Here is a 26,550-nt window from a genome sequence, read left to right on the forward strand (position 1 = left end):
GCAGTCCTCGGTAGATGAGCTGTTCAAGTGGCCGAGTCATTTAGCCAACTTAACGGGGATTCGGGTTCGAATCCCGGCTAGTGCATAGTTTTATTATTATCTTTATCTAAAGGCCACCATGGCAGCCCATTCTATATAAAAAAAGTTAGCTTGTGATGGGCTTAGAACAATATCCATCCTCCTCCTCCATATAAGTTTGAGCAAAAAGGTAAATATATTCTCTTAAGGGATATTTCTCGAATATTATTATCGACTACTTTGAGAGAAATTACTGCAGACAAAACATTATAAGAACAAATTTAAGTGTATATTCTCTCTTCCACTACTTCAGGTCACATTTGAGAGAAATATTACAACTGCATATTAGAAAATAGTTCCAAGAGTTAAAAGGGCCAAGGTAAAAGAGAAATTCCGATCTATGTCTGTCTATATAGGATATTTGAGGGTGCCATTTTGACATGAATTTTGACCAAGAATGATGTTGCCAGATTTAGATGCCAAATTGATCTGGAGGCCAAACCATGAACAGAAAGGCAAACCTTGTCTAAATCGCATGAGTTTTGCATTTTCTTCTAGAAATAATCACATATTTTTCGTTCATTTTTATTTTATCGTTATGCATATACAAACGAGTTCATACGTAGACTTTGGTATAGAGCTTGTATAACTATATTGAAAAAAAAAGTTTGATTATAATATTTATGTAATATGTAAACAGATATATATATATAAATATATATAGTAGATATAAATATATATAGATATATATATAGATATATATCGTGCAATATATATATATATATATATATATATATGCATATAGTATATACAGTTATGCTCTTATATGTATGTTTATTTATCACTAATTGACTATCAATATAAACGTATTCGTAACTTTGTAATTGCAATAGCCAAAAGCAACTCCAAATAGAAATATGTTTTTGTTTTAAATTAATTTCAAAAAATTCCATATACGATTTCTGCCCTGTCTATATATTGTTCGTTCCACTGAAATCACATTTGGCTCAGCTTTACTCAACTAGGAATATGCACATTGATACATTCACGTAAGCCTAGTTCAATTATAAAGTATTTATATGCATATCGAGAGATATTAATGCATAAATTTAAAAAAAAAAACTTTTTATACACTTAAACAAAAACATAATGATATAATCATATAATAGATATATATACATACATATACAAATACTGTTGCTCTAATAAGTAATTTGGGATATGGTTTTGGGGTTACGATTAAATATAATATATATATATATATATATATATATATAAATATATTATATATTGTAGAAATATGCTATGATATATGGTATATGCCCAGCACATTGCCCAAGGAGCACATCAATGTGCTCGAGATATACGTGTGTATCTAGTCCAAAGTGATGTGCGGATTTGTATAGGTGAAGCCATGGAACTGTTTCTGATCCATGGATGCGAGTATTTCCTTATCGATGGGCGTTAAGCGCACGCGTTCTCTGGTGAATACACGATCGAAATATTGCGTATCCAGTGGATGTTTCTGTGAAATGAAAGCAGAGTTGAATATGATCCACATACAAATCGGTCGGGGTAGGGGTATTTACCACTTGGGGCTTGAAGGGCGGCTCAATTTGCCGCTTCTCGAGCTGATTCCAGTCAATGGGCCTGAAGAATAAATGATCTGCTATATCACCAGCTGGACTATATTGAGAGCCAATGCGTTTCGTATAATCCTTTTCCAGCAGCTTAAGAAAGAGTTAGATCATAATATAATTATGTTTATCAAATTAAAGCCGCCCACTTACGCCCTTGAGGATGCCCGTTGCCTCGGCGGATATGTAGACGGGAAACCATGGAATCTCATTGCATATCGACCAGAAGAGCTCATCCTCATCGCAGCCGCTGAATGGAGATTGACCGATAAGCATTTCGTAGAGCAGCACACCAAAGGACCACCAATCGACATTCTGATTGTACTTTTCACCCTGTCAAGCGAAATGGAAAGGCATGTTATCGTTTTTTGTTTTGTTATCGTGCTATCGATATCGATTAATTACCTTGATGATTTCGGGCGCCATGTAATCGGGTGTGCCGCAAAAACTATCGGCCGTCTTATCCAAATATATTTGCAATTTGCACATGCCAAAATCGGCAATACGCACATGACCCTCATAGTCGAGCAGTACGTTATCCAATTTGAGATCCCTTTACAAATGTAAAAGGTCTTTATTCGTATTCGTTTATTTTAATAGTATTGGTGGAAGGCTCACCTATATATAATGCCCTTTTTGTGGAGAAACTTGAGCCCGGATATAATTTCAGCGCCATAGAAACGCGCACGCTCCTCCGAAAAACGTCCACTCTCCTGTATATGAAACATTAGATCTCCTCCATTTAAATATTCCATCACAAAGAACAAGTGGCTCTGCAAATAGAGTGGGAGAGAGAGAGAGAGAGAGAGACATGTGTAGAGATCTCGCGAAATATGGAGAGATTCGTGTGCTAGACAGTACAAAGATCTGTGAGAAACCTGAACCATAACTATTTTATAATAAAATTGTTTCTATTATATAAAAAATATTGGTTCCTAAGAAATTTGATGAACCAAAGTTCGAACTCGAGAATCTTAGCCTGAATTGGCAAGTATATTTTTATTTTTCTATAAAAAGTGGTCAACCATCATAAAACTTAGCAAAACGGATTTTCACAAGGAATATTTATAATATTCTACTGGCTTTGCTCTAGATTGATTTGCATAATTTCATATTTTTTCTTAATAATTCTGGCTTTGATTCCATCTGATCTCTAAATTTTCAACTCAAAAGTGTGCATTTTTTTTTGCTGAGTGTAGCTAAGGTGAGCATCAGCTCAGGCAATGGAGAGAGAAAAACAAATCGCGAGTCCCCCAAAATGAATGGGCGTGTATCCTCAAAGTCATAAATAATTAAAATACCTTCTAATCGGTGTCAATGCAAGCAAAGCAAACTTATTGTTTTCTTTTCTTTTTTTGGTTTTTTATACCCTGAACCCATTAAAAATGGGTAAAAAGGGTATAATGTATTTGTGCAAATGTATGTAACAGGCAGAAGGAAACATATCCGACCCCATAAAGTATATATATTCGTGATCAACATCAATAGCCGAGTCGATCTGTCCATCTGTCCGTATGTATGAACGCAAGGATCTCAGAACCTATAAAAGCTAGAGAAATTTTGAAATTTTAGCTGTAGGTCCTCCTAGTCCCCGCGCAGATCGAGTTTGTTTCCGATATTCGATAACTTGCCCCGTTTCCAAGTTATCGATAAAAATCTATATCGAAATCCTGTTTTTTGGGCAATTTCTGTAAATATTATAACTATCTTCTGTTGAAAGAAGAGAGTTCAGGGTATCCCCTAGTCGGGAGCTCCCGACTAGAACCTCTTACTTGTTTAGTTTTTAAGTTTTTTAGTTTTCTAGTTTTCAATATATTTGTTTGTTTTGTTGGTCAAAATGTTCAGAGAACATTGTCGAACGCTTTGCCGGACGTGCGTGCCAAATAACGTGGTTCTCGAGCGGTGGGGATCGGTCGAGCACTTGCCATGTCGTGTGCCCCAATCGATGGTCAGCATAGAGAAGCACACACGCACACACACAAGAGCGTGTTGATCTAATAATAGGTAGTTTTACCTTTAGGCTGTTTATTTTTATATCTCTTGGATGCATTGGCGGGTATTACCTACGCGAGTCTAGCATCTTATATTAAATAGATTAACAGCTAAGGGGCGGCTCACTTGGTCGGCCCACCTATCGACCTTGCTGGGCGACCTTGTCTTAGAAGAAACTCACCTCTGTTTGAAATGTGCAAAATAGATGGCATAGATATGGATGCTTGGTGCCCAGGGCCAATACTTTGCGCTCAATCAGCGTGGAGTCCACATCATCGTCCTCGAGCACCACATCCTTCTTGAGGCACTTAATGGCATAATAATATGTCGTATCACGTAGCTCAGCCAGCAGAACCTAAATACATATTGGGAAATTTTCCATAAAAAGTTGAGCAACAATTTGGATTCGATTCTCTTGAACTCACCTTGCCAAAGCTGCCTTTGCCGAGCACGGCCAGAAAATGAAAATCATCTACCGAATAATTCTTAAATCTAGGTATTACTGTGGCTGGCGCGGTGAAACGTCCGGATTTTTGGAATTGTGAATATGTATATGATGTTTCTGTACGATCCAATTAAGTATCCAAAGCAACGGATAGTGAGTGTAAAAGATACAGAGATAGTTCATTAGTTGACGAATATATTGAGAAAGTTATGATATCACAACAAACATAGAAATACGAGCTACATAGTAAGTAAGTATAAAGAGATAGTTGTGTCCAAAGTTGTGGGTGTGTGCAGTTCTCCTGTTGGCCACTTGAGCAGCGCTTGACTTATGGGATAATACTCTATATATTAGGATATATATATATATATATATTACTATTTATGCCGTACCATCGTGTTCATCGTTGGCCTCGATCTTATAGGCAGGATTGCAGCTGGGCGGTGTGCTGGGCGAGTCTCGTGCCTCACGTGCGCCTAATTTATGGAGTAGATCAAAGTTCACGCTTTATAAACATCCAAATTGGCCCGATTTGCACACGACTAACCAGCAAATGTGTGTGTGTGTGTTCGCGTGTGTGTGTGTGTGTTTCAACTAATAATAACTTTATGCTGTAATTGTATTTGAAAATTTTGAACTAACTATATTATGTAATGGCTGCCGACTTACTCCCTGCCTTTTGGTTTCATTTTACACATCCTTGAATTCCCTGGATCTACTGAGAATATGTCAAGTCATAGATATTTGTATATAAGAAATTGGTGTCTAAATTTGATATCTACTCAAAATTGACAATTACTTAAAATGGTAAGAAGGATTCTATTGCTGGGATCCAAGGCTTTAATGCCTTGGGGCTAGGCTTACAAAACTGAAAAGTTTTCTCTTTTAATCCAAAACATTTTTGAAAAATATGTGGTTAAGATTTTTTTTTTGGAAATTGGTTTGGATTAAGTTTCATTTCATAGTAAATAGGTAATTGATTTTCTTTGAGTTAAAAACAGATTTGCAGCCTTAAGTCTTTTAAGCTAGAATCCCTTATCGAAACTGGAATTTTCAATATATCATGCACATTTCTTGTTGCATTTCTTTAAGTAATATAGTAACTATATTAAGTGGATAATCATTCGTATTATCCTAAACACAATTTAAATGATTACAATCTTCAGAATTAATTAATTATACTCCAGTAAGTATTTGCTTATCGAATTTTCCAAGAAAAATCGTCACAAATTGAGAGAAAAAACGAATTAAAATTTTGAAAAAGCCTATCTTCATATGGACTATATCTATATATCAGAAAACTAACTAAATAATTAACTCTTTCTAGTTGTTTTCAAAAGCTTTATTATTGAAGCCCATGTAAACTTTGCAATTGCTTACAAGCTTACAAATAAATTCTAGAACTAATCTCCAAAGCCGGGTAGATCATTTGTTTAAACATAGTTTGAGCTGTTTATTTAGTTAAGTACTTGATATATTTTACGCTTTTATTTATTAATTTGGCAATCTTTCAACACTCTGTGCACACACATATAGGCACACACACGCACACACACACAGTCAATTGGCTGGCAAAGTCAATTATGAAATCGTAATGTCAGCCATATTTAGGCGCCATTATTTATGGATTTTCTTTTCTTTTGATATTTGTTTGCTTTTTATTTTGTTTTGATGGCGAAAACGAAACGCACGCGCCTCCATTTTGCTGGGGCTGGCGGCGATTCCGTTTCGTATCGTCGTTTTTATACCCTTGCAGAGGCTATTATGAGTTTGTCATGCAATATGTAACGCCAACCGACTTCATAAAGTATACAGTCGAGGCCCTTGTTTGATTCTAGTTTCCCTCTTTTTAAGGCTTAATGAACCGTTGACATAAAGGTAATACATAGCCAGAACCTCTCCCTCTCTCTCTCCTCCCTCTCTCTCTCTCTCTCTCCATTTATATATATATATATCTATATCATATAGCTGCCATAGGAATTATGGATCCAAAAACTGTTATTTTCTATCAAGTTGTCCTAATCAAACTCAGCTTATATACGGTAATTCTGACATCGGACTATATCAAATAGCTATATAGAACTGATCAAAAATGGGTTCACGAATGTTTAACTGTGCTGTTTAAGATTTTTGAGCGAGCTACACAATTCGCGAAACCATATGCCTGCAAGGGTATTTAATCTTCGGCCTGCCGAAGTAAGACGTTCCACATGGTTTTTTTTGCTTTTGTATTTATTTTTTAATATTTCAGAGATTCCTGTGCCGCTTTTACCTCGTTTTACGTGGTTGAGCGCCTCGACGATGAGTTTCTGATTGACGCCGCATAAATTGGCCGTGAGCCGTTCGCATTTCTTGTGACAATTCACGTCACATTCTTTTTTTTTTCGGTTTTTCGATTTTTGGCAGCGTGGGCAGCACAAATGTTGAGATTAATTAAAACAAATCGTTATTAATATGATTGTGAAATGCGACCATGTATATGCATATACATGTATAAAGGGGAGGGGTGGGGGGGGGAAGCGTTTATTGCTGCTGCGATTTATTGGTTGCACGTTTCAGGCCAAAGAGGGTGTATATATGGAAAAGCATTTCCCTCCAATTTTCGCACTTGGCATATATAGAAAGCTTTGCCAACAATTAAAAAACAGCAAATCGAAAATAACAACAAGTCGAGTATACAAATTGCTTACTCTATATAACACACACTACGCACACACACACACACACACACTCGCATTTGAATTCAAACGCACATCCGTTTTGGCCGTTTCCCAAAGGCTGTGTAGAAGGCGTTGCTGCCTGTGTGTGTGTGAGTGTGTGTGTGTGTTTATTGTTCGTTTAATGTTAATTTAATAAACAACAAATATTTGCAAATATTTGCATGCAATCACATGAATTTTCTTGCTACGAGTCAACGCGGCCAATCACAAGAAAACATTTTATGCAAATATCACGCATACGCCGCGTGTTCCTTGCACGAAAGCGAGTGCCACAAAATGTTAAACTCAAGACTTTGAGTTGGAGACTGTTTTTATAAATGAATTATCCTGCAGCTATGACAGGTACGGGCCATGGCTAAGTGTTCTCATACAAAATCTGGCAAATACTTGTGATTTATGTCACGTGTAGTTAAATCATATCTAAACTGGGAACTAACATAGCATTTATTTATATAGCAAAAGTTAGCTAGTTGTTAACCAATTGTTAAACAAAGCCAAATGATCTAAAACAGTTAAAAGTGCTTGATTGGGTAAAGTTTTTTATGATTTTCCCAAATAGTTTTTATATTTTCTGAAAACTATTTTGAAGAACACATTTGCTCAGTTGTACTAGCTAGTATGAGCTGGTACAAGCTGGTAATTTACGTACTTGCACGGTTCCCAGTCCAAAATCGAAATCAAACCCTATCCTCAACAATACGTCATTATTTAAAAATGAGTTTGAAATCCATTGAAATAAGCACCTCAAGCTGGAATCTGTGCTTTTTTTATATTTTCCCCGTGGTGTATAGCTTGAGGCCAAAAGCCTTGAGGGATGGATATTGCAGAGTTTGAAATACGTATTAAATGAATTTGACAAAGATATCTTAGAATAATTTAGAAGCTGGTGAACTAAATATAAGGTAATCTGAGTACAAATTTCAGCTTTCTAGTGATTCGATTTTGATATGATTTTGTAGTTAGAATAACATTCGACCAACAGTTCCACTGTGATCTATATTATATAGTGGTACGATCCGGTTGACTTTGATCTATACAAATGTTTACTTTAAGGAATCGTAACAATTTTGATGACAAGCCCTAAACAAAGCCAAACAAAGTTTGGATGTTTTTTGAATTGGAATTAAGACTCAAATCTAGAGGACCAAAGAGGAACAAATGGAAATCAAAATTTGTTCAGATACAGTATCAATAATCGGTTAATCGGAAAACATTCTATAATTCGACTAAAACAGACAGGAGAAGAACATATAAATTGACATATAGCCACTTCGCTCTAAGCTCTTGTTTCGCTCAAGATTATTTTCATACTTATTATTGATGAGTTCTGAATAGTAGCCTTCAAATAGCTGAACATTGAACCCCTTGAGATATTGACCCTTTTTGTAGCCACGTTGTCAGTCGAGACTAAAAGCTTGTTTTAATTCGTATTCTTTTCACACTTTCGATATCTATAGTATATATCCATCTGTATATATATATATTTTAGATACATGTGTGGATTTTATTTGCAAATATTTAGAAAGCCTTTTGTTTACATTTTTCGAATTTATGTATTTGAGGCAAAAAAGCAATTGAGATTTTATGAAACTTTTGCTTTCGGTAATTGTTGCATTAAATAACTGAAGAATCAGGGAATCTCTCTCTTTTGCCGTACATTTATCTCTATAAGAGCTCTGAACATATTTCAAATGTTTGTGTGCGAAACAAAAATGATTTGCAATGCATGAAATTTCAGTTTAAAGCAAAGAAAAACAGCAAAACATAAGATGAAAGACGACAAATCCCAAGAAAAAGACGTAAGACAAAGGCAAACACGAAGCTGACCCAAACAATTTTGTATACAATTTGCTAAAAGTAAAATGCCAAATCTTCTATCTCTCTCTTACCTCCGCGATCTGTTCTCGTATCTGCAGCTGCATTTAGTCGCTCTTCCACATCGTGCTAGCAAATTCTCAGCATTCGCTGTTTGCTTCTCAGCAACTGAGAATCAAATGCCCAAAATTGTTTTCAAATTATATAAGGAAATGCATAAAACATGCTCTGATATCGTTGTGCTTTATATCTGTGCAGATTGGCAAAGTGTTCTTTTTAGATATCTGACACTTTGACATCCAATTGATTTGTGAACAGAAATTATTATTAAAATTCTGACATTACTAGAGAGAGTCGGATAGATATAGAGTGTAGAGATCACGATCCCAGAATAGTTCAATAGATTGCTGTTCAAATTCAAGTCTAAAAAGGCCTTAATCCCTAGGAATCCGGGTTCGAACCTAAGTGTCATTCGATACATTTTCTTTTTCTCAGCTGACATGAACGTAATAAATCAAAATATTCAACAAAAAATTGAAATACAGATACATATGAATCTTACATATGTTGAATTGTTTTTACGCTTGTAATTAATAAATAAATAATATTTAAGGCCCATTATGAAACTACTTAATTCAGAGAAAGCGCAAGATATCTTAAAAAACAGATTTTTTTTTTACAAGAACTTAAGATTTGACAGATGCATGGCGCTTGCTTTATGCCTGACTGACTAGTTTGCATAGAAAGTGACAGAAAGAATTGGCTATTTAGACCCTGCTGTCAATAATGATCAAGAATGTAGATACTTTATAAGGTCGGTTAGTTTTAATTAAAGCTGGTTTCTAGCGCGTATTAACATTAACATGAACATGAACATGAAAATGAAAATGAACTTGAACATGGACATTAACATTAACATTAACATTAACATTAACATTAACATTAACATTAACATTAACATAACATTAACATTAACATTAACATTAACATTAACATTAACATTAACATTAATATTAACAATAACATTAACATTAACATTAACTTAACATTAACATTAACATTAACATTAACATTAACTTTAATATAAACATTAACATTAACATTACCATTAACAATAACATTAACATTAACATTTGCATTTACATTAACATTAACATTAACATTAACATTAACATTAACATTAACATTAACATTAACATTAACATTAACATTAACATTTACATTCACATTAAAAGTGTCACTTTAAAATTTACATGTTTAAAATTGCAGTAGTTAAGCAGATGTAATAATTCACTTTGCAAAGTTTTGCTACAATTTGAGAAAGAATAAAATACTAAGAATTCTAGGAAAGTGTGGTTAGATGCTTGCTAAATATACAGATATATATATATATGTATATAAGAAGAACTTGCTAGACAGGATTTTATTTCATGGAACTTTGCATGACTTCATTAGCGCAATGTTTTAATATTCTAAGAAGCGAAGCATTGAAAAGTTTGTTTTTGAATTTTCATTGTTTTCTTTTTTTTTTTAAGTATATAGTATAATGTGGCCATTAAAAAAGCATTTTTGTATAGGCAGATACACAGATTTATAGCATGTTTATTTGTTTTTCAACTAAATATTCCGCATGCCATGCGCTTGCTTTCTCGCGCGCGCTCTCTTTCTCTCTCTCTCTCTATGTCTCTCTTGTGGCTATTGAAAATGAAAGCTAATTCTAGGCACAGCAATTACTAAGAAGAAGCTGGGTGGGTTGAGCGTGGGGTTGGGTGTGGGAAGCAGGGATCAGCTGCTAAGTAAATGGCCGGAATGCTCGCGGGTTCAACAACAACAATAACAAACAGAAATTTATATTTTCGCGCGGCACGTGCGCCCACAACTCAAATGGCCAACGGAACCACCCGTCGGCGCTTGTCTGCGCCCCACTGTCCCTTCGTCCGTTTGTCCGTCCGTCCGTTTGTCCGTCCATATGTTCCATATGCGATGTGAATGCAGTCTGTCTGTCTATCTGTCTGGCTGTGTGGGTTGGATTTTTATTTGGCGCTTACCTAACATCTTTTTGGGACTGGATGGTGCGGTGCCGCCCTCGAAGCCGGAATCGTTGCTGCACGTGCTCATCCGTATTATCGATGGCGAGCTGGAAACGGATGCGCTGCCCGATGCCGATGCCGTTGCCGAGGTGCTGGCCGAGCTGTTGCTGTTGCTGTTGTTGGCCGTCGGCGCCAGTGTGTTGGCGGTATTTGTGCTGGCGGCATTTGTGCGTTTCTCGTGGGTTGTCGTTGTGGCCGCCGTCTCCTCGTCGAATTCGGAGGAGCTGCTGCCGCTGCTGTTGCTGCTGCTGCACGCATCGCTGTCATCCTCATCGCTCTCCTCATCCAGTGAGCCGGCGGTTGCCTCGCTGCTCTCCTCGCTGCTCTCATCATCCGTATTCTCATCGGAGTAGACAATCTTTTCGCGCTTCCAGAGCGGACGCGGTGTGGCCACCAGCGGATATCGTGGCGCCTCCTCTTTCACATAGCATTTGCTTGTTGTATCGATTTTGATTTTCTTTTGCGGATCGAAGCGTGCGGGTGTCGCTTCTTTAGCCTTTTGCTTCTTTTTCTCCTTGCGCTGCTTCTTCTTCATGCTGGCACTCAAATTTGCACAACCGTCCGCGCTGGAGTAATCGCCTGAACTGTCGTCGTCGTCGTCGTCGCTATTTTCCGCGGACGAGGGTATATAGTCCTCTAGCTCGGCGTCAACGTCTCGCAGACACTGTGCCAAATTCGATACTGTTGCAAACTTTGATAAATTATTGCCGACGCCTTCGCCGCAGCTGTTGTTGCTGCGCTCATTGTCGACAGCAGCAGCAGCAGCAGTAGCAGCAACAGCCGCGTCGACAGCAGCAACAGATCGTGGCTGAGTCTTCTGCTCGTCGCCAGTTTTTGCTATTGTTATTGCTGCCGCCGCTGCAGCAGAAGCTGCTGCTGCTGCTGTTGTAGGCGTTGTCGCCGTTGCTGTGGTTGCAATTGCTGCTGCTGCTGTTGCCACTGTTGCAGTTGCAGTCGTTGCCGGTGATGACGCATTTGTGGCCGCCGGCAACGTTTTGGCCGCTGCCGCTGCAATGGCCGCCTTAGTGGGGGCCAACGTTATAAATTGATCGGCATTGATTGGGGTCACATTGCTGTCTGGCAACGATCTTGTTGTTGTTGTTGTTGTTGTTGCTGCTGCTGCTGCTGCTGTGGGAGTCGCTGCGACTTTCTTTTTGGCTGCTGTTGCTGGCGTCGCAGTTTTGCCAGCACTTTTTGGCTTTGTCGTTTTCGGTGATTGCACCTTTGACTTTGGCTCAACGGTTTCCGTCAATTTCGATTTAGTTTCCGTTTTTTGTTTCACTATTGTTGTTGTTGCTGTTGCTATTGTTGCTGCTGCTGCTGCGTTGTCTGGTGGTTGCTGCTGCTGTCGCTCATTATTATGCGTTGTTTTATTTATTTTCGTTGCTGCCGCTACCGCAGCCACTGCTGTTGCTGCTGCTGCTGTTGCCTGTTGTTGTTCAGGTGACTTGGCTGCTTGCCCGGCATTTATTTTTGGCGCTGCTGTCGCTGTTGCTGCCGTTGTTTTTGCTATTGTTGTTGCTGCCGCCATTTCGATCAGTTTTGATTTGCCTGCTGCTGTTGTTGTTGTTATTGTTTGTGCCATTGCTGTTGATGCCGTTGCCGTTGCCGTTGCCATGACTACAGCGCCGTCTATGGCGTTGCCAGATTGTGTTGCTACTGCAGCAACTGTTGCTGCTGGCTTGACTGTACTTCCTTTTCCAACAGTTGTTGCCACCTTTTCTGCTGTTATTTCTGTGGATAATTTTAATGCTGCTGCAGTTGTTGCAGCTGTTAAAGCTGATGTTGCTGGCGTGGATTTTGGTGAACTTATTGCTGTCTCGGTTTTGGTTTCGATTGCTGCTGCCGCTGCTGATTTTGCAGTTGCGACTGTTGCTGCTGATGGTGAACTTATTGCAGCTGCAGTTGTTGTCGCTTCAGTTTTAGTTATTGTTGTTGCTGCTGCTGTTGTTGACTTTGGTGTTGCTACTGTGCTTGTTGTTGCTAGCTTGGGTGTTGCTGGGGTGGATTTGGGTGAACTTATTGCAGCTGCAGTTGTTGTCGCTTCAGTTTTAGTTATTGTTGTTGCTGCTGCTGTTGTTGACTTTGGTGTTGCTGCTGTGCTTGTTGTTGCTAGCTTCGGTGTTGCTGGTGTGGATTTGGGTGAACCTATTGCAGCTGCAGTTGTTGTCGCTTCAGTTTTAGTTATTGTTGTTGCTGCTGCTGTTGTTGACTTTGGTGTTGCTGCTGTGCTTGTTGTTGCTAGCTTGGGTGTTGCTGGGGTGGATTTGGGTGAATTTATTCCAGCTGCAGTTGTTGTTGCTTCAGTTTTAGTTATTGTTGCTGTTGTTTTTGCTGCTGATATTTGTGTAGTTGTTACTGCTGCTGTTGTTGTTGTTGTCTTTGCTGTTGCTGCGCTTGATGTTGCACCTTTAGCTGTTGTTGTTTTCTGCAGTGTTGCTGCCTCTGTGTTAATTGGTGTTAGTTCAATAACAATTTCTGACTTAAGCAAAGGTGTTGCTGATGTTGCTGCTGTTGTTGTTGCTGTTGCTGCAGCGTCCTTGGGCGACAGCTCAGCTGCTTCTGGGGTTACCTCCAGCTGACGCTCGCCCAGCGCCTTCTTGCGATTGCTCATGTAGAGCGTCTCCCGGGAGCCGATCTGTGACCAGAAATCCTCGCCGCTCTCCGACTTTTGCAGAGCCTTGCGTATGGGTTTGGGCGTGGCAACGCCCTCTGTCTTGACGGGCACGGCTATTGGCGTGGCCATGCTCTCTGTCTTGACGGGCAAAGCTGTGGGCGTGGCTGTCGCCTGACTCTGCTGAATGGACGCCTCATCGAAGGTAAAGATTTGGGCAGCGCTCACGTGCTGCTGCTGCTGCTCCTGTTGCTGCTCCTGTTGCTCCTTCGACTTGGGCGCTTTCTTCAGCGGCGATGTCTTAGCCTTGGGCGCTGCTTTCATGAAGCCCTCGGGCAGCGCTTGTTCCTCCTCTGGCGCCTTGGACGGCGGCAACTTTTTCTTGGGCAACTTGAAGATCTTGTGTATCTGATGATGCTCCTCCATTGTCTCCACATTGGCCGTAAACTTGGGCTTGGGACTGCTGGCGGGCGCCCCCGCCTCCTCCAGCTCTTGGACGCTGGGCATGTGCTGCTGGCCCACCACCGCGTTTTCCACATCGACAACGGCGGTGATTTTGTGGCGCAGCTTCTTGCTCTTCTTCTTGGTCTGCTTGACGGCACTCGAGGATTGCGCCTCGTCCGCTGTGGTGCTGTCATGGCTGCTGCGCCGCTCCAGGTGTATCAGCTGAAAGCTGCCGGAGCTCGACTTTTGCAGCTTGTTGAGCAGCTCCTGCTCCTGCTCCTGTATGATGGAGGCGCGGCGTCGCAGCTCGCCGGCATTCAAATCATCGTCGATCTTGTCCGAGGAGATGTCCTCGCAGATGTCATGAAATGTGGGGCACTGTACCAGACTCAAGCGGCGTATGGACTCGGTTATCTGGGCCGTCTTCTCCACCTTCTCCTGCTGCTGCTGCTCCTGCTCGCGCTCCACTTCCGACTCCTCATCGCTGCTTGCGGCAGGCGTCTGTTGCAACTGCAACTGCAACTGCAACTGCAACTGCATCTGCGCCTGTGCCGGCTGCTGCAGCTGCTGCTGTTGCTGTTGTTGCCGCGGCGCTGCTGCCTCTTGCTTCTCATCGCGTATGTAGAAACGTTCGCGCAGCAGCTCGCCGGGTGACTTTTTGTTGCTGGTTGTGGGAAATGCGGCCAGCTCGTCGGCCAACTTCTGGCGCCAGCTCAGGCTAGGCTCAGTTGCCGGCGGCAGATCCCGAAATTGATGCTCCTGCTCTTGTTCGATCTGTGCTGGCGTCTCCTCGACGCGCTCCTTGCTGCGTCTGCGTATGGTTGACAGACGCACCACAGCGCGATTCCGGCGTATGGTAGACCGTCTTGGTTGCATTACCTGTTGCTGCGGCTGCTCCTGTTGCTGCTGTTGTTCTCGTTGCTGCTGCTGCTGCTGCTCCTTTGGCTGTTGCTGCTGCTGCTCCTTTGATTGTTGTTGCTGCTGCTGCTGTTCTTTGGCCAGTTCAGACTCACGCTTGCGCTCCACGGACTCAGCTGTTCGTCTATATCTCGCCGAGCTGACATCTATATCCGCCGTATTAATGGCAATGGGTCGCGGGGGTATATAGCGACTGCTGCTACTGCTGCTGCTGCTGCTGTTGCTGCCATAGCTGGACACAGACGTGTACTTGGGCGACTGGATGCGCGTGAGCGGCATCAGGCTGCTGTGCCCGCTGTGCCGGCCCGTCAGTGCCGAGACCTCCTTAATGGTGGTCAGCTTGGGCTGATAGCGTGAGGATAGGCCCAAGATGCTGCTGCTGCTGCTGCCGCTGGGGCTGCTGATGCTGCTGATGCCGCTGCTGCTGGTGTAGCTGGGCGAGCGGGGCGAGGGCAGCAGCGGCACCATATAGCTGCCCGGATAGGCGCGATTATAGCTGGATGTATAGCTGCTGGGGCTGCTGCTGCTGCTGCTGCCGGAGCTATAATATGGTGAATACAGCTGGCTGCTCCCGCCGCTGTAATAATAGTTGCTCGAATCCGAATAGAGCGGCATTTTCTCTCGCTTTTGCACTCAACAAAAAATTCAACAAAAATCGAAACAACTTTTTTCACAATTGTTTCTATCTTCTTTTTTTTTTTGTTTTTATTGTTTATTTTGCGTTAGTTTTGTTTACATAAACTAAAGAAACAAGCATCTATATTTATATACCCCGTGCTGTCAGTTGGCTTATATTTGCTTTAAGTTCTCATTTTATGATTGCATTTTCTGTGCAAATTGCATACATAATTTTTGAATTCTTGAATTTTGTCACAAAAATCAAATATTTCAACGGCTTTGAATTTGTTCACAGCTTAACGCTTGCATGATTTTTGACTATACACAGATATATATCTATATATATATATATATATAAATATGTTTGTGTATATATGATGTCCACGTCTCAGTCTAATTATACAATATTTTTGTTTTTAGATTTCAAAATTTTTGTCATAATGTTGCCAAGAACTGAGCAACATTAATTATCTCGAAATGGGCTTTAATTGCCAATGATTGAAGGGCTAATTGTAAATTGAATTTGAATAGAAATTGAACAAGACGAACGGAACCACGATACTATATATACACATATATATATATATTTATTTATATATATATACATACATATATACATATAGTATTGAAATTGAATATATTTCAATTGAAATATTACTTAAGCTCAACTTCTTTCAGAGATAAGTTCATCATTACATAATTGAATGCAAATTTTGTGTTTCTATTGAAATTGAACTTTAGCTGAGCTTTAAGCTACGGCTGACTTGAAGGCAGCTGTAGCCTGGCTGAATTTTGGTCTGCTTCGCTTAAAATACTGAGCTTTAAGCTAGATCTTAAGATTAAAATTTTGAGATTGAGAGAACCTACTTTCAGCAAACAGAATTTTTCGAGCTCGAGCTTAAGACAATCCAAAGAGCTTCAAGTCAAGTACTTAACTGAAGTTTTTGAAACAATTTCGTTCTTTAGCTAAGTAAAGCTTAAGAACAGTTTTTTCCAGTCAATTTTTCTGGATAAAATTGGGCTTGAGGATCTCAACAATTCGTACGCATTACAATAAGAGTTACGAGCTTTAAGCTCTGACAAAAGGTAAGCCAAACTTAAAGTTTCTTCTCGAGTGTTCTGCAATTACTTTGAATTGGACGAAGCAGTTTTTCGTTGATATGATACGGGCAGACAAATATCTACATATATTAGCTCCGGCCCCACATGCGGCATATAGAAATAGACCATGTTTCGTTTAGTATATTAATTTGTATGACGTAAGCTCACGAGTTGTCGTCGTCAACGTTGTTGTAGTTGTCGTTGTCGTTGACGTTGCTAACCTGTCTGGCGAATTTCCACGGGCACGCATCAAGAATTTGATGGGCACCCTTTTTAAGCACTCTTTTTTTTTTTTTATATATTTGATATTATTTATTAATTTGAATTGTTGTTGTAACACTTTGTGGACGAGCGACGCGTTACTTTTTAAAAACTAAACCGAAACGTAAAATAAAAAAATGAAAAATCAAATCCCAAGTACAGACACTTTTCAGCGAGCCGAACGCATTAACGGAAACTACTGAAATGTGAAAAGACAGCGCAAAAATGTTCAAGCATTGGAGCTGTTCCTGATCTCGCACACACACACACACACACACACACACACACACACACACACACACACACACACACACACACACACACACACACACACACACACATACCAGCAGAGCAAGAGAGAACCCAAGATTCTGCAGAGACTGGCGGCTAACTTCGATATTATTGATGCTGCTGCTGCGGCTGTAGATGTTGCTGCTGCGCCTGTAGATGTTGCTGCCGTGGCTGTTGCTGTTGTCACTGTGTGCGTGTTGAGTTGGCCAAGCAACAGGCCCCAGATCAGCAGCAGCAGCAACATCAGGCAGGCAGGCAGGCAGGCGCGGCAGGCATTGCCTGGTCTTCGAAATTGCCGCTCTCAGTCAAAGTTCTATATATTCTTGCTGCCGATTTCGAAATATGCCAGATACACAGAGACACACACTCAAACACACACACACACACACACACACACACACACGCACGCACACACCTAGCACAGCTAACAAACACAGTCATAAATTAAATGTCCACACATGAGCGCGAGAAATGTTTTCGAATTTCGAAAAACATCAAAAATGAGTTTTGAAATCATTTGGCATATGCTTCCTCTTCTTCGGCATATTTCTTTGTTTTTGCATAGCGAAAGTAAAAGCTAACCAGCTGAAAGAGAGAGGGAGAGCGACAGGGAGAGAGAGAGAGACCGCGAGAAATATCAGATTGAGCGCATTATGAAAGGCAACTATTGAGAAAACGTAAGAGCAACGATCTCGCAATTTTGCGCTTGCTGTCAAATTGTTAATCGTTTCAAAAGTTTTCAGCACAATTTATGAACCCACGAATCCGAGTGAATTTCAACGAAATGTTTTCGATCAGCTGCAATCGCGCAACGTAACCAAATTATCTAATATATGATAAACCAACTCATAAAATGGTTCTCAGAAAGAATCCACTGAATATGCTTAAAAAATAGCACGAGCGAAGATTTGATTATCTAATACGATAATTACTGGAAATACTTGAAGAAAGCACAACAAAATTGAACTTGATTTGAGAAAAAAACATGATTTTTAGGCTGCAGAGCGGGATATATGTAAAGGACCACCGATGTGCTAATTATATCAACTCATTCACCCCTAAAAAATAAAAAAGAATATAATTGGTATTCTTATCTAAGAAAGAAAGAAGAAAAAGACATAGGCGATTAATTCTTACAGTGAACCCTAGAAAACATATTTCAGAAATTTTATATTCGAGGAATTATTTTTATTGGCAACAAGTTGAACCCATAATATTTGTATCTTTTGTTTGAACAAAGGTCGAATAAAGAAAACCTTAAACAATTCAAAATATGCCTGGCTCAAAGATCAAATAAAGAACACATGAAATAGTTCAAAATTCTCGGGAAACCTATTTGAAGTATTTAAAAAAAAAAAACCTGGCAAACGATTGTTAAATGTATTTATGCATATCAGCAATATAATTCCTATGCTTTTTACTAGCCATATCGATGTGATAGTATATAACAATTTTGTTTCGACTAAGGAAGAAAAGCTTGAAAATGAAGTGTTTAAATTTTACTACAAGACTTAACTTAACTATAAGAATAAAATATCCTTTAGAAGGAATACAACAATACCATGCATCATATACGTGCAGACTTCCAAATTTGATTGAATGCTATGCCAGATAAATATTGCAAACAAATTAAGATATGGAGTGTACTCATATTGACTAAGGAATACTTAAGTTTTTGTCATGAAATGCTTAAAGCATAGATGGAGATATCTTCGACCCCATAAGGTATATACATATATATTCTAGATCCGAGCTGACATAGTTCCGTCTTTCTGCTGCGATGCAAACTAGTCTCTCAGTTTTAAAGCTACATATGTCGGATCCGGATCGGACCACTATATCATATAGCTGTCATAGGAACGAAAAACCTTTTTATTTATTTAGTTATCTTATCCAAATTCGGCATCTATAAGTTTCACTATGCTCCCAACTTATTTGCAATATCTTATCAGATATTTCAACAAACTCAAGATATTCCGAAGACTTTCCTTACTTTCTTTTTAATCTTTAATTAATAAGTATATAAGCTTTGGTAAATGTTTAAGCCCCTTCTTGGCAGGACAAAACAGTCCTGTGTAGAATGAATACTGTGTATATAAATATATATAGATCATATGGTAAGCCTCTATTCTTTACACAAAAATTCAGCTGCTATTAAAAGAAGCTCACACCTGTTCTGCATATATCTGGCGTATGGTTGGCTATTTTTTGTTTGGTAGCCAGCCGCATTATTTTCGCAATTTTAACCAAAATTATATGAATTATAAATGTTTGTTTTTAGCAATAAAGCAAATGTTTTGACACTTAGCTGGCACGTGTAAACTTAACCTTAATGAAAGCTGTGCAGTTGCCCAAGAATTTAAATATTGAACGCTGTATAATATGCGCTAAAAATAAATAAATACCCCAAAACGAATCTTATTATAAAACCAATTATGCTGTTGTCAAACAACAATATTCTTGAATATTCGAAACGTTCGAAAGGGTTGGCTTCTATTTTTGCCAATTCAAAAGCGAATCAATGCAAAGCGCGATATACTATAGATACACCCGAAAATACAGGACCTGCTTATGTTATGGTAAATAATGCTCAATTTGGAAGCTGATTGATTCGTACACCTGCTCGAAGAAATGCTTTTTGCGCATCTTTCGGATATCGTTGTTTTTGGCCACCTCCGTTCCACCCCTCCTCAAGGGAAGGAAATAGCAAATGCCACACAAAACCCCAACAAATTTGTTTCTGTTTTCGTGTTTTTTTTGCCACACGACGCTGACAGCGACGCGACGCGACGCGACGCTTGACGGTGACGCTTTTCGGTTCCGCAAAATGCATTTATAGCCGGCAACACACACACACAGTGCGGCAAAAGGTGTGCCAGACGGGCGGTACGGAACTGCGCGGGGGGGTGGGGGGGGGGGGGCGTGTCGTTCAACTAGAAATAGAAATGCAACATGTACGAGTACGAGTACGAGTACGAGTAGCGCCTGCCTCGGCGAGTACTTAATCTTTGCGATTTATAGCCAGGCCGACTTTCCATTATTTTTAACGTTTTGCTTGTCGCGTTTCGTATATATGCACACACACACACACACAAACACACAGACTATATATGTATATATATATAATATATTTGCATGCATATTCTCTTGTATTTTTAGTATTTGCTGTAATTTTGTATACTTTGCCTGCATTCCTTTCGTGTCATGTTGTTGCGCTTGTAAGTCGCATCCGTCGGATACAAAACGACAACTTTTTAGTAAATAAACTAGAAAACTATCTTGTAGCTAGCCCAGCATATTATAAACAAAAGGGCAGTAAAAGATGCCTTCTCCTTAACTTTTGAAAATTTTGTAACTCGAATTTTTATGCGTCTTTAACTTTATTCTATTCTAGTATTATGCTAGAATATTATTACCCAGAATATTATAAACAACAGTTCAATCGGGGTGTGTTAAGGGATGCAGGATTGCAATGAAAACGATTCGCTCTTTAATTTGTTATACAACTCTCATTTAATCTTTTATTACATCTAGCCCGACAATACTTCAACCATTTCAATATTTGTATTCTCAACCATATTCAATTGGCTATTGCAGCTTAGACGGTATCTCCTAGTCGTGTATACCCACACACACACACACACATACATACATACGCATACTATTTTGCCACTTTCTGTTATGTTATTTTTGTATCTTGTTTGGCCCGCTGCTTGTTGGCAAACGCGCAATAAATTGATTTCTAATACCGTATGTCCCGCCTGTCCACATCAATATCAGCTATATAATGCGGATCGGGCTTAATTGGGATTTCAAATTACAAGCATTTCCGCCATGTTTAATCAGCGCTTCGTTAATGTTGTTTGTTTTGGCCAAGTTTCAGGGTGAAGGCCAATTCGATTCTATAAAAGTTTCAATTGAACTATAATTAAAACAAATCTAGCAACTATCTGATCATATAACTAGAGAGATTGTTACAGCGACTATGTTGCCACAATCTTCTATGTATATGTAAGTTCTGCCGCAGACAACACTTACAATTTCACAGATATAGACAGAATATTTGGTATACTTTCATTCAAATAAATCATCTAAGATTCGCATTCACATTTGACTGGATTATAAAAGATCACATTAGAGGGTAACTCCAGGACCATCAGCCTTGATTAGGGCCATCTATTAACGACAAAATAATTTTATGTTTTCTATATGCATGTTTGTAAATGCATCAATGTATATACGAACATATATTTTTAAAGACGTTGCGCTCATTTCGCTGCGACACAAAAATACAAAATGCAATAAATATAAATCTGAAACGGTGGCACGTTTTTTTTGCATTAATACCTGCACTTTTATTATTCATTTTGTGTAATTTTAATTGCTTCTGAACAACCGAACAGATTTTGGTCAGCTGGAAAAGCAGCCTTTACTCAGGCATGAAAGGGGAGCAGTAAATAAGGGAGAGAGAGCGGGAGGGAGAGTGAAATGCTGTATAAGTATAAGTATGAGTATGAGTATGAGTATGAGTATGAGTATGAGTACGAGTACGAGTATGAGTATGAGTATGAGTATGAGTATGAGTATGAGTATGAGTATGAGTATGAGTATGAGTATGAGTATGAGTATGAGTATGAGTATGAGTATGAGTATGAGTATGAGTATGAGTATGAGTATGAGTATGAGTATGAGTATGAGTATGAGTATGAGTATGAGTATGACGTTAAGTATTTATATTCATATTTATATATACATATATAATCTTAGGCATGTCATATCGGTTGGCGTTACGTGTGCCGTGTGTGCTGCACCGTAAAAACATGTCATTTGCATTCAGAGCGATTAAAATAAATGTGCTCGAAATTGTAACAACAGGAAGACATTTAACCAAAAGTATACAAAAAATCTGCAAGGCTGTCAGACCCCAAAACAAATGACGGCATTTAAAATACGTACGAATATATCAATACGAATGAGCCAATTATACGTATACATATGTGTATGCATATATACACATATATGTATATATTTTGCTCGCGGCTACGTCAAATGATAAGACATTTTCAAATGAATAGAAATAAATCTATAATGTATAAGGAGCTTCAATAACAATACAATATCCCAAAGTATTTGATCAGCTAAATCTGAAGTAATCTAAAAATTAAACCCTATTGTGTTCAGGTTTTGTAGTTAATTGTTCAATACACTTTTTATTTAATGATATTTTTATGTTTTTTCCTTTTTTCAGTGTCCCAAGTTCAGAAGATATATGCATAATATTTATAACTCAAAATTAAACTGGAACATTGAACTGAAATAACCTGGATGCATACTTTTAGCAGTCCAAAACGAGGTTTCTATTGGATAGTATTTGGGTAAGTTCTTTCCATCATTATTCCATCAATCAAAAAGTGTGTTTATACCAACGCCCATAGCTACTTATATCTTCAATTTTGTAAGGAACCACGAACGGCATTCAAGACGTGAAGAACTAGAGCCTAAAATCCGTAATGTGAGGTTTGTAGCTCTTGTAAGTTTCAGCATATGGTTAAAAACGATTAATTGAAAGTCGATGTTTATCGATTCATCCATTTATGTGCATGCACGCTGTAGCCCACTATTTCGCATAGGAATCATGTGCTTCAGCTAATCCCAGTTTTCGCAGTTGACCGTTACATTTTCTATAGCCACATTTCCCAGCCAAAAGCTTAGCAAGCTTTTGGGTTGTTGCCGCGACTAGTGTGAAAGCTTTTCGAGCAGCCTTGACGCTTGGCGCCACCTGGCGAAAGCACCAGGAACACATACCAATAAATCGCAGCGCAGTAAAAGCTCAAGGGGCAGGCAGTTGGGGGGGTGTGTTGAAAACATTTTTGGACTTACCCTCACACTTCAGACCCTGAATAAAGAAACCGCCCATCAGCGAGCCGCAATGATCACAAAACGTGGGCGACATAAAGGTGTGTGGCTTGAACCTGTGCGGCATGTCGATCTTGAAGCGTTCGCGCAGCAGCTGCAATAGAATAGTCGTTTAATTGGGGGTATTCCTTTTGAAAGGGACTCGGATGGGCTGGTGGGACCTACAATTGTGCTGGCGGAATTGAAGACGGACCCGGAGCACTTGCCAAGCAGCTTCTCATGGCACTTTTTGTGCACGACCGTCTGGCAAACTGTAAAATGGCAATCGATTAGTTATCAAGGAGCTGCCAGAGTTGCCACCCTACTCACTTATGCACTGATAACCCTGCTTGCCAAAGCCCCACAGAAACAAATTGCAAAACGCGCAAAATGTCGGCTGGCGAAAGAACTTGGCCACAAAGCGATGTCCATTTATGTCATGGGTTCTGCAATAATTGATAGACATCAAATTGGGATAAATATGGTAACCCTCCACTTGCGGCCGACTCACTTTTGATGTTTAATAGCGCCCCGGCGATTCGTAATGCTGCGCGGTCGCGTCCGTCTGTCCACATAGCCGCCGCTGACACCACCAACACCACTGCTGCCACCGCCACCGCCACCACTGTCCCTGTCCCTGTCTCTGTCTCTGTCCCTGTCTCTGGTGTATGCCTCCTCCTTGGAGTGCTGGCGCGGTAGCTCAAAGGAATGCTGCTTGCCATAGTGATAGTGATTGTTGTAGTGATCATCACAGTCCCGTTCCCGGTCACGGTCGCGATCACGCCGCGTGCCGCTGGCACTGGATCCGCTAATGCCGCTGCCGGCGCCGCTGCTGCTGGACGAGCTCTGTTTATAGCGCACCTGTGAAGATAAATGTAAATAATCAGGTGGATTATTGCTTTATAACATATTGAACAGGTTGCACTGAGGAAGAACCAAATGCTCACACTTCACTCGCAGCTCGATCAAACTTGTCTGTGTTTTCAGTTAGCAAAACCCAGTGTTGTAAAATAAATATGAATCAATCGATAACAATGTATTCCATCGTAAATATATAAATATATCTTCGAAACATTTACACGAGCTATTAAATGCATAATTGTTCTTATATAAATAACAAAATAAAAATTAAAAAAACATTAAAAATCAAGAGCGGCCCAGATTCTATTGGGACCAATACAATTGTTGTTTCTTAGCGAACACAAAGCAATTAGTTGGTTATAAAAATAACAAACAAAATTTTGATTTAATTTTCACTTTCAATAAGAATTGTGCATATGGGTAAAACGAATTAAATTTACAGTTTATAAATATTGTTTTGTTATAGACTTTTTCAAATATACAACATTGTTAAACTAACACAAATAGCGTAGCCTGATCTGGACTAGAGTATACCCTGTAATTATGCACTTGTTCGCCGGTTAATATTTAATTAAGCTGAAAGAGCTTGAGTTACTACAAATCAAATGGTTGTAGTAACTTTTTTCAATTGGAATAATTTCTAGTTCTCTCCTCTGATATGCATACATCAACGTATTCCAACACTAACAACCGCATTATGTGTTGCTCAACGCCTGAAGAGATTCAACTAGCTGGAGCCCTTAAATTTGGTATCTTGAATCTATAGCGGACCGGATATATGTATGTAATCGAAAAACCTAACATTGATCAATTTGGATAGTTTCCACCTTTTGTTTGTCTGATTTCGCTTACATCGTGGCTCAGTAGCCGTGAGGAGCTGCCGGAGCTGCGTGGACGCTGGCTGCTGCTGGAGCTGCTTGTCTTCTGCTTGCGCACTTGGGCGCGGGTGAACATCATCTTGGCGGCGCCCGCTTCCGCGTCGACGGCGCAACAAAATCTCTACGCGATTCGCTCGCCGTTATTGCGGCTGCCGTGCGCCTCGCAGCGGTAACTGGATGACCACGTATTGCCTCTTATTGCCGAACCTCAATTCCGTTCGATGCGATCCACTCTCCCATATGCTAGCTCCTAGATCCGAGGGGTGCTGCTGGCCAGCTGGGGCGGAAGGGGCGGCAGGGGTATCCGGCTGCTGCTTCTGTTTTGTGTTATATGTTTAACGATACGAAAGGCGAGCGCGAAGCGTATTTCTTATAAGTATTTATATTAAATAAGCTTTTCAGTTTTCTTGCTGATGTTTTTGTTGATTTTCATGTTGCTGCTGTGTTGGCATTTTTGTTCAGCTGCAAGCGACTTTAAAGCCCTGTTGATGGACATCTGAAAAAAGTATGAAAAACAACAAAGAACTTTAAATACTCTCACATATTATAAGCGCTCAGCCTCATTTATAGTACTTTTTTTGTTTTTTGTGACTTCACCCATTATTCATATAAATTATATGTATGAGTAATATGTGACCATGAAGAACCAACTATTAATATTCATGCTTATCAATCAGTTAATTTTAATTCACGCTGTGGTCAACAGTCAAATGCCTCGATTTAAGAGATTTTTAGAGTTATTTATGATTTCATAAAGGGGTTGGAATATAAAAGAGTAGTTTGATCATATATCCAAAATGGTAAGTTTATCCAAAAAATCCAAAACTAATCTCATTCTTGGCAAAAAGTTATATCTCCAAAATCTGACCTTATTTACCCTAGACATTCAAAAAACCTATCAAACAACTTGTATATCAACTTGTATAATTGATAGTGTTCGATCCTATATTAATATACATATCATAATTGACTTGTTGTTTGTAGCTGATCTGGCAGCACAAAATATATTTATATCCCAGTTAAGTTAGCTGCGCCTGAGTACAGCAAAATTGTTATGTCCAAGTTAAGTTGGCTGCGCCTGAATCGTTGATGATATGGACCTGAGTGCGTGTACACAGCATGGAAATATATGTAACTAACTAGAGCAAACTACATTTGTACCAGATGAAATGAAATAAATCATTTGGCCAAATAAGCCACGAGTCAGTCAATTTCCTGTGAGTATATAAAAACATCACGTAGCAGCAAGTGCTATTTCATGGTGCACATGGATCGTGCCAAGCACACGATCCACGCAGGAAGTAGTCAATCGTATAAGTGTGTACACACACATATAATTGTGTATTTATGTATATGTACTATGTACATGTATATACAATGTGTCTTTGGACATGGCCTTTAGACAAAACATTCAAATAGTAAGGGCACGTTGTCACGCATTAAGAACAAATTCCAGACGCACAGACAAAAACTGTGAAAATCAGAAAATTTATAGAAAAAGAGAGATAATTAATTGATAAACTGATGATAAGTGTGATTGATCTATGGCATCTACTGATAGATATATCCTATGTATGTATACATATATATATATATATTATGCTCGGTTACTCTTAACTGTTTGGGTGCCAGGGGAATGGGGTGGAGGAAGGGGGGGGGGGGTGGATCATTTTGGTTCCAAGCACAGACCATCAATAAACAATTGACTCATGTGCTTTTTGAGTACATGTATCAAATGCTGCTCATTGTTTATGTTCTCGTTTCTGATTAAATGCTGTGGGCTGTCCAATTTCTGTGGAAGCTCATTTGAGAAATTGCACCAAAAAAACAAAAACAAAAACAAAAACAAAAAAAACCAATTCGAGATGCGATATTTGACGGCATTTTATTTTGCTCGAATGCTCATCTGTATACAATATATTTTTACAATATGTATTTGCACGCTTTGGGCT

The 26,550-nt window shown here is 39.5% G+C and overlaps 1 protein-coding gene across 4 annotated transcripts; it reads right to left on the reverse strand.

Moving 5' to 3' along the window:
* Positions 1–936: 936 nt before the first annotated feature.
* Pkcdelta (Protein kinase C delta) lies at positions 937–24,849 on the reverse strand. Of its 4 annotated transcripts, XM_064699340.1 has the most exons (14): positions 24,573–24,849; positions 23,371–23,720; positions 23,190–23,305; positions 23,046–23,131; positions 22,845–22,974; positions 6,365–6,466; positions 4,485–4,568; positions 4,073–4,209; positions 3,829–4,002; positions 2,274–2,428; positions 2,061–2,208; positions 1,809–1,988; positions 1,608–1,748; positions 937–1,543 (listed from the first exon to the last, which is right to left on the reverse strand). In XM_064699340.1, exons 1-14 carry the CDS (start codon positions 24,675–24,677, stop codon positions 1,394–1,396), a joined length of 2,058 nt encoding a protein of 685 aa, XP_064555410.1. In that variant the 5' UTR covers positions 24,678–24,849; the 3' UTR covers positions 937–1,393. The 4 variants fall into 4 exon arrangements, with proteins under 4 accessions (XP_064555410.1, XP_064555407.1, XP_064555409.1 ...); XM_064699337.1 differs by lacking the exons at positions 6,365–6,466; positions 22,845–22,974; positions 23,046–23,131; ... (1 more) ...; positions 23,371–23,720; positions 24,573–24,849 and adding an exon at positions 10,676–15,376; XM_064699339.1 differs by lacking the exons at positions 4,485–4,568; positions 6,365–6,466; positions 22,845–22,974; ... (2 more) ...; positions 23,371–23,720; positions 24,573–24,849 and adding an exon at positions 10,676–15,376 and having other exon boundaries at positions 4,073–4,119.
* Positions 24,850–26,550: the final 1,701 nt, after the last annotated feature.

Source organism: Drosophila montana, unplaced genomic scaffold (assembly GCF_035044405.1).
Source record: "Drosophila montana isolate Dmon_TW-CO22-7 unplaced genomic scaffold, ASM3504440v1 contig_920_1, whole genome shotgun sequence".
Taxonomy (NCBI): domain Eukaryota; kingdom Metazoa; phylum Arthropoda; class Insecta; order Diptera; family Drosophilidae; genus Drosophila; species Drosophila montana.

Bases quoted from the DNA above. Each gene is read 5' to 3' on its own strand.
- Pkcdelta (XM_064699337.1), bottom strand. From the start codon at position 15,308: ATGCCGCTCTATTCGGATTCGAGCAACTATTATTACAGCGGCGGGAGC. The intron at 4,569-10,675 runs GTAAGCGCCAAA...TCCATAAATTAG, and splicing joins CAGTCCCAAAAAGATGTTAG to GCGCACGTGAGGCACGAGAC. The intron at 2,209-2,273 runs GTGAGCCTTCCA...ACATTTGTAAAG, and splicing joins AAAAAGGGCATTATATATAG to GGATCTCAAATTGGATAACG.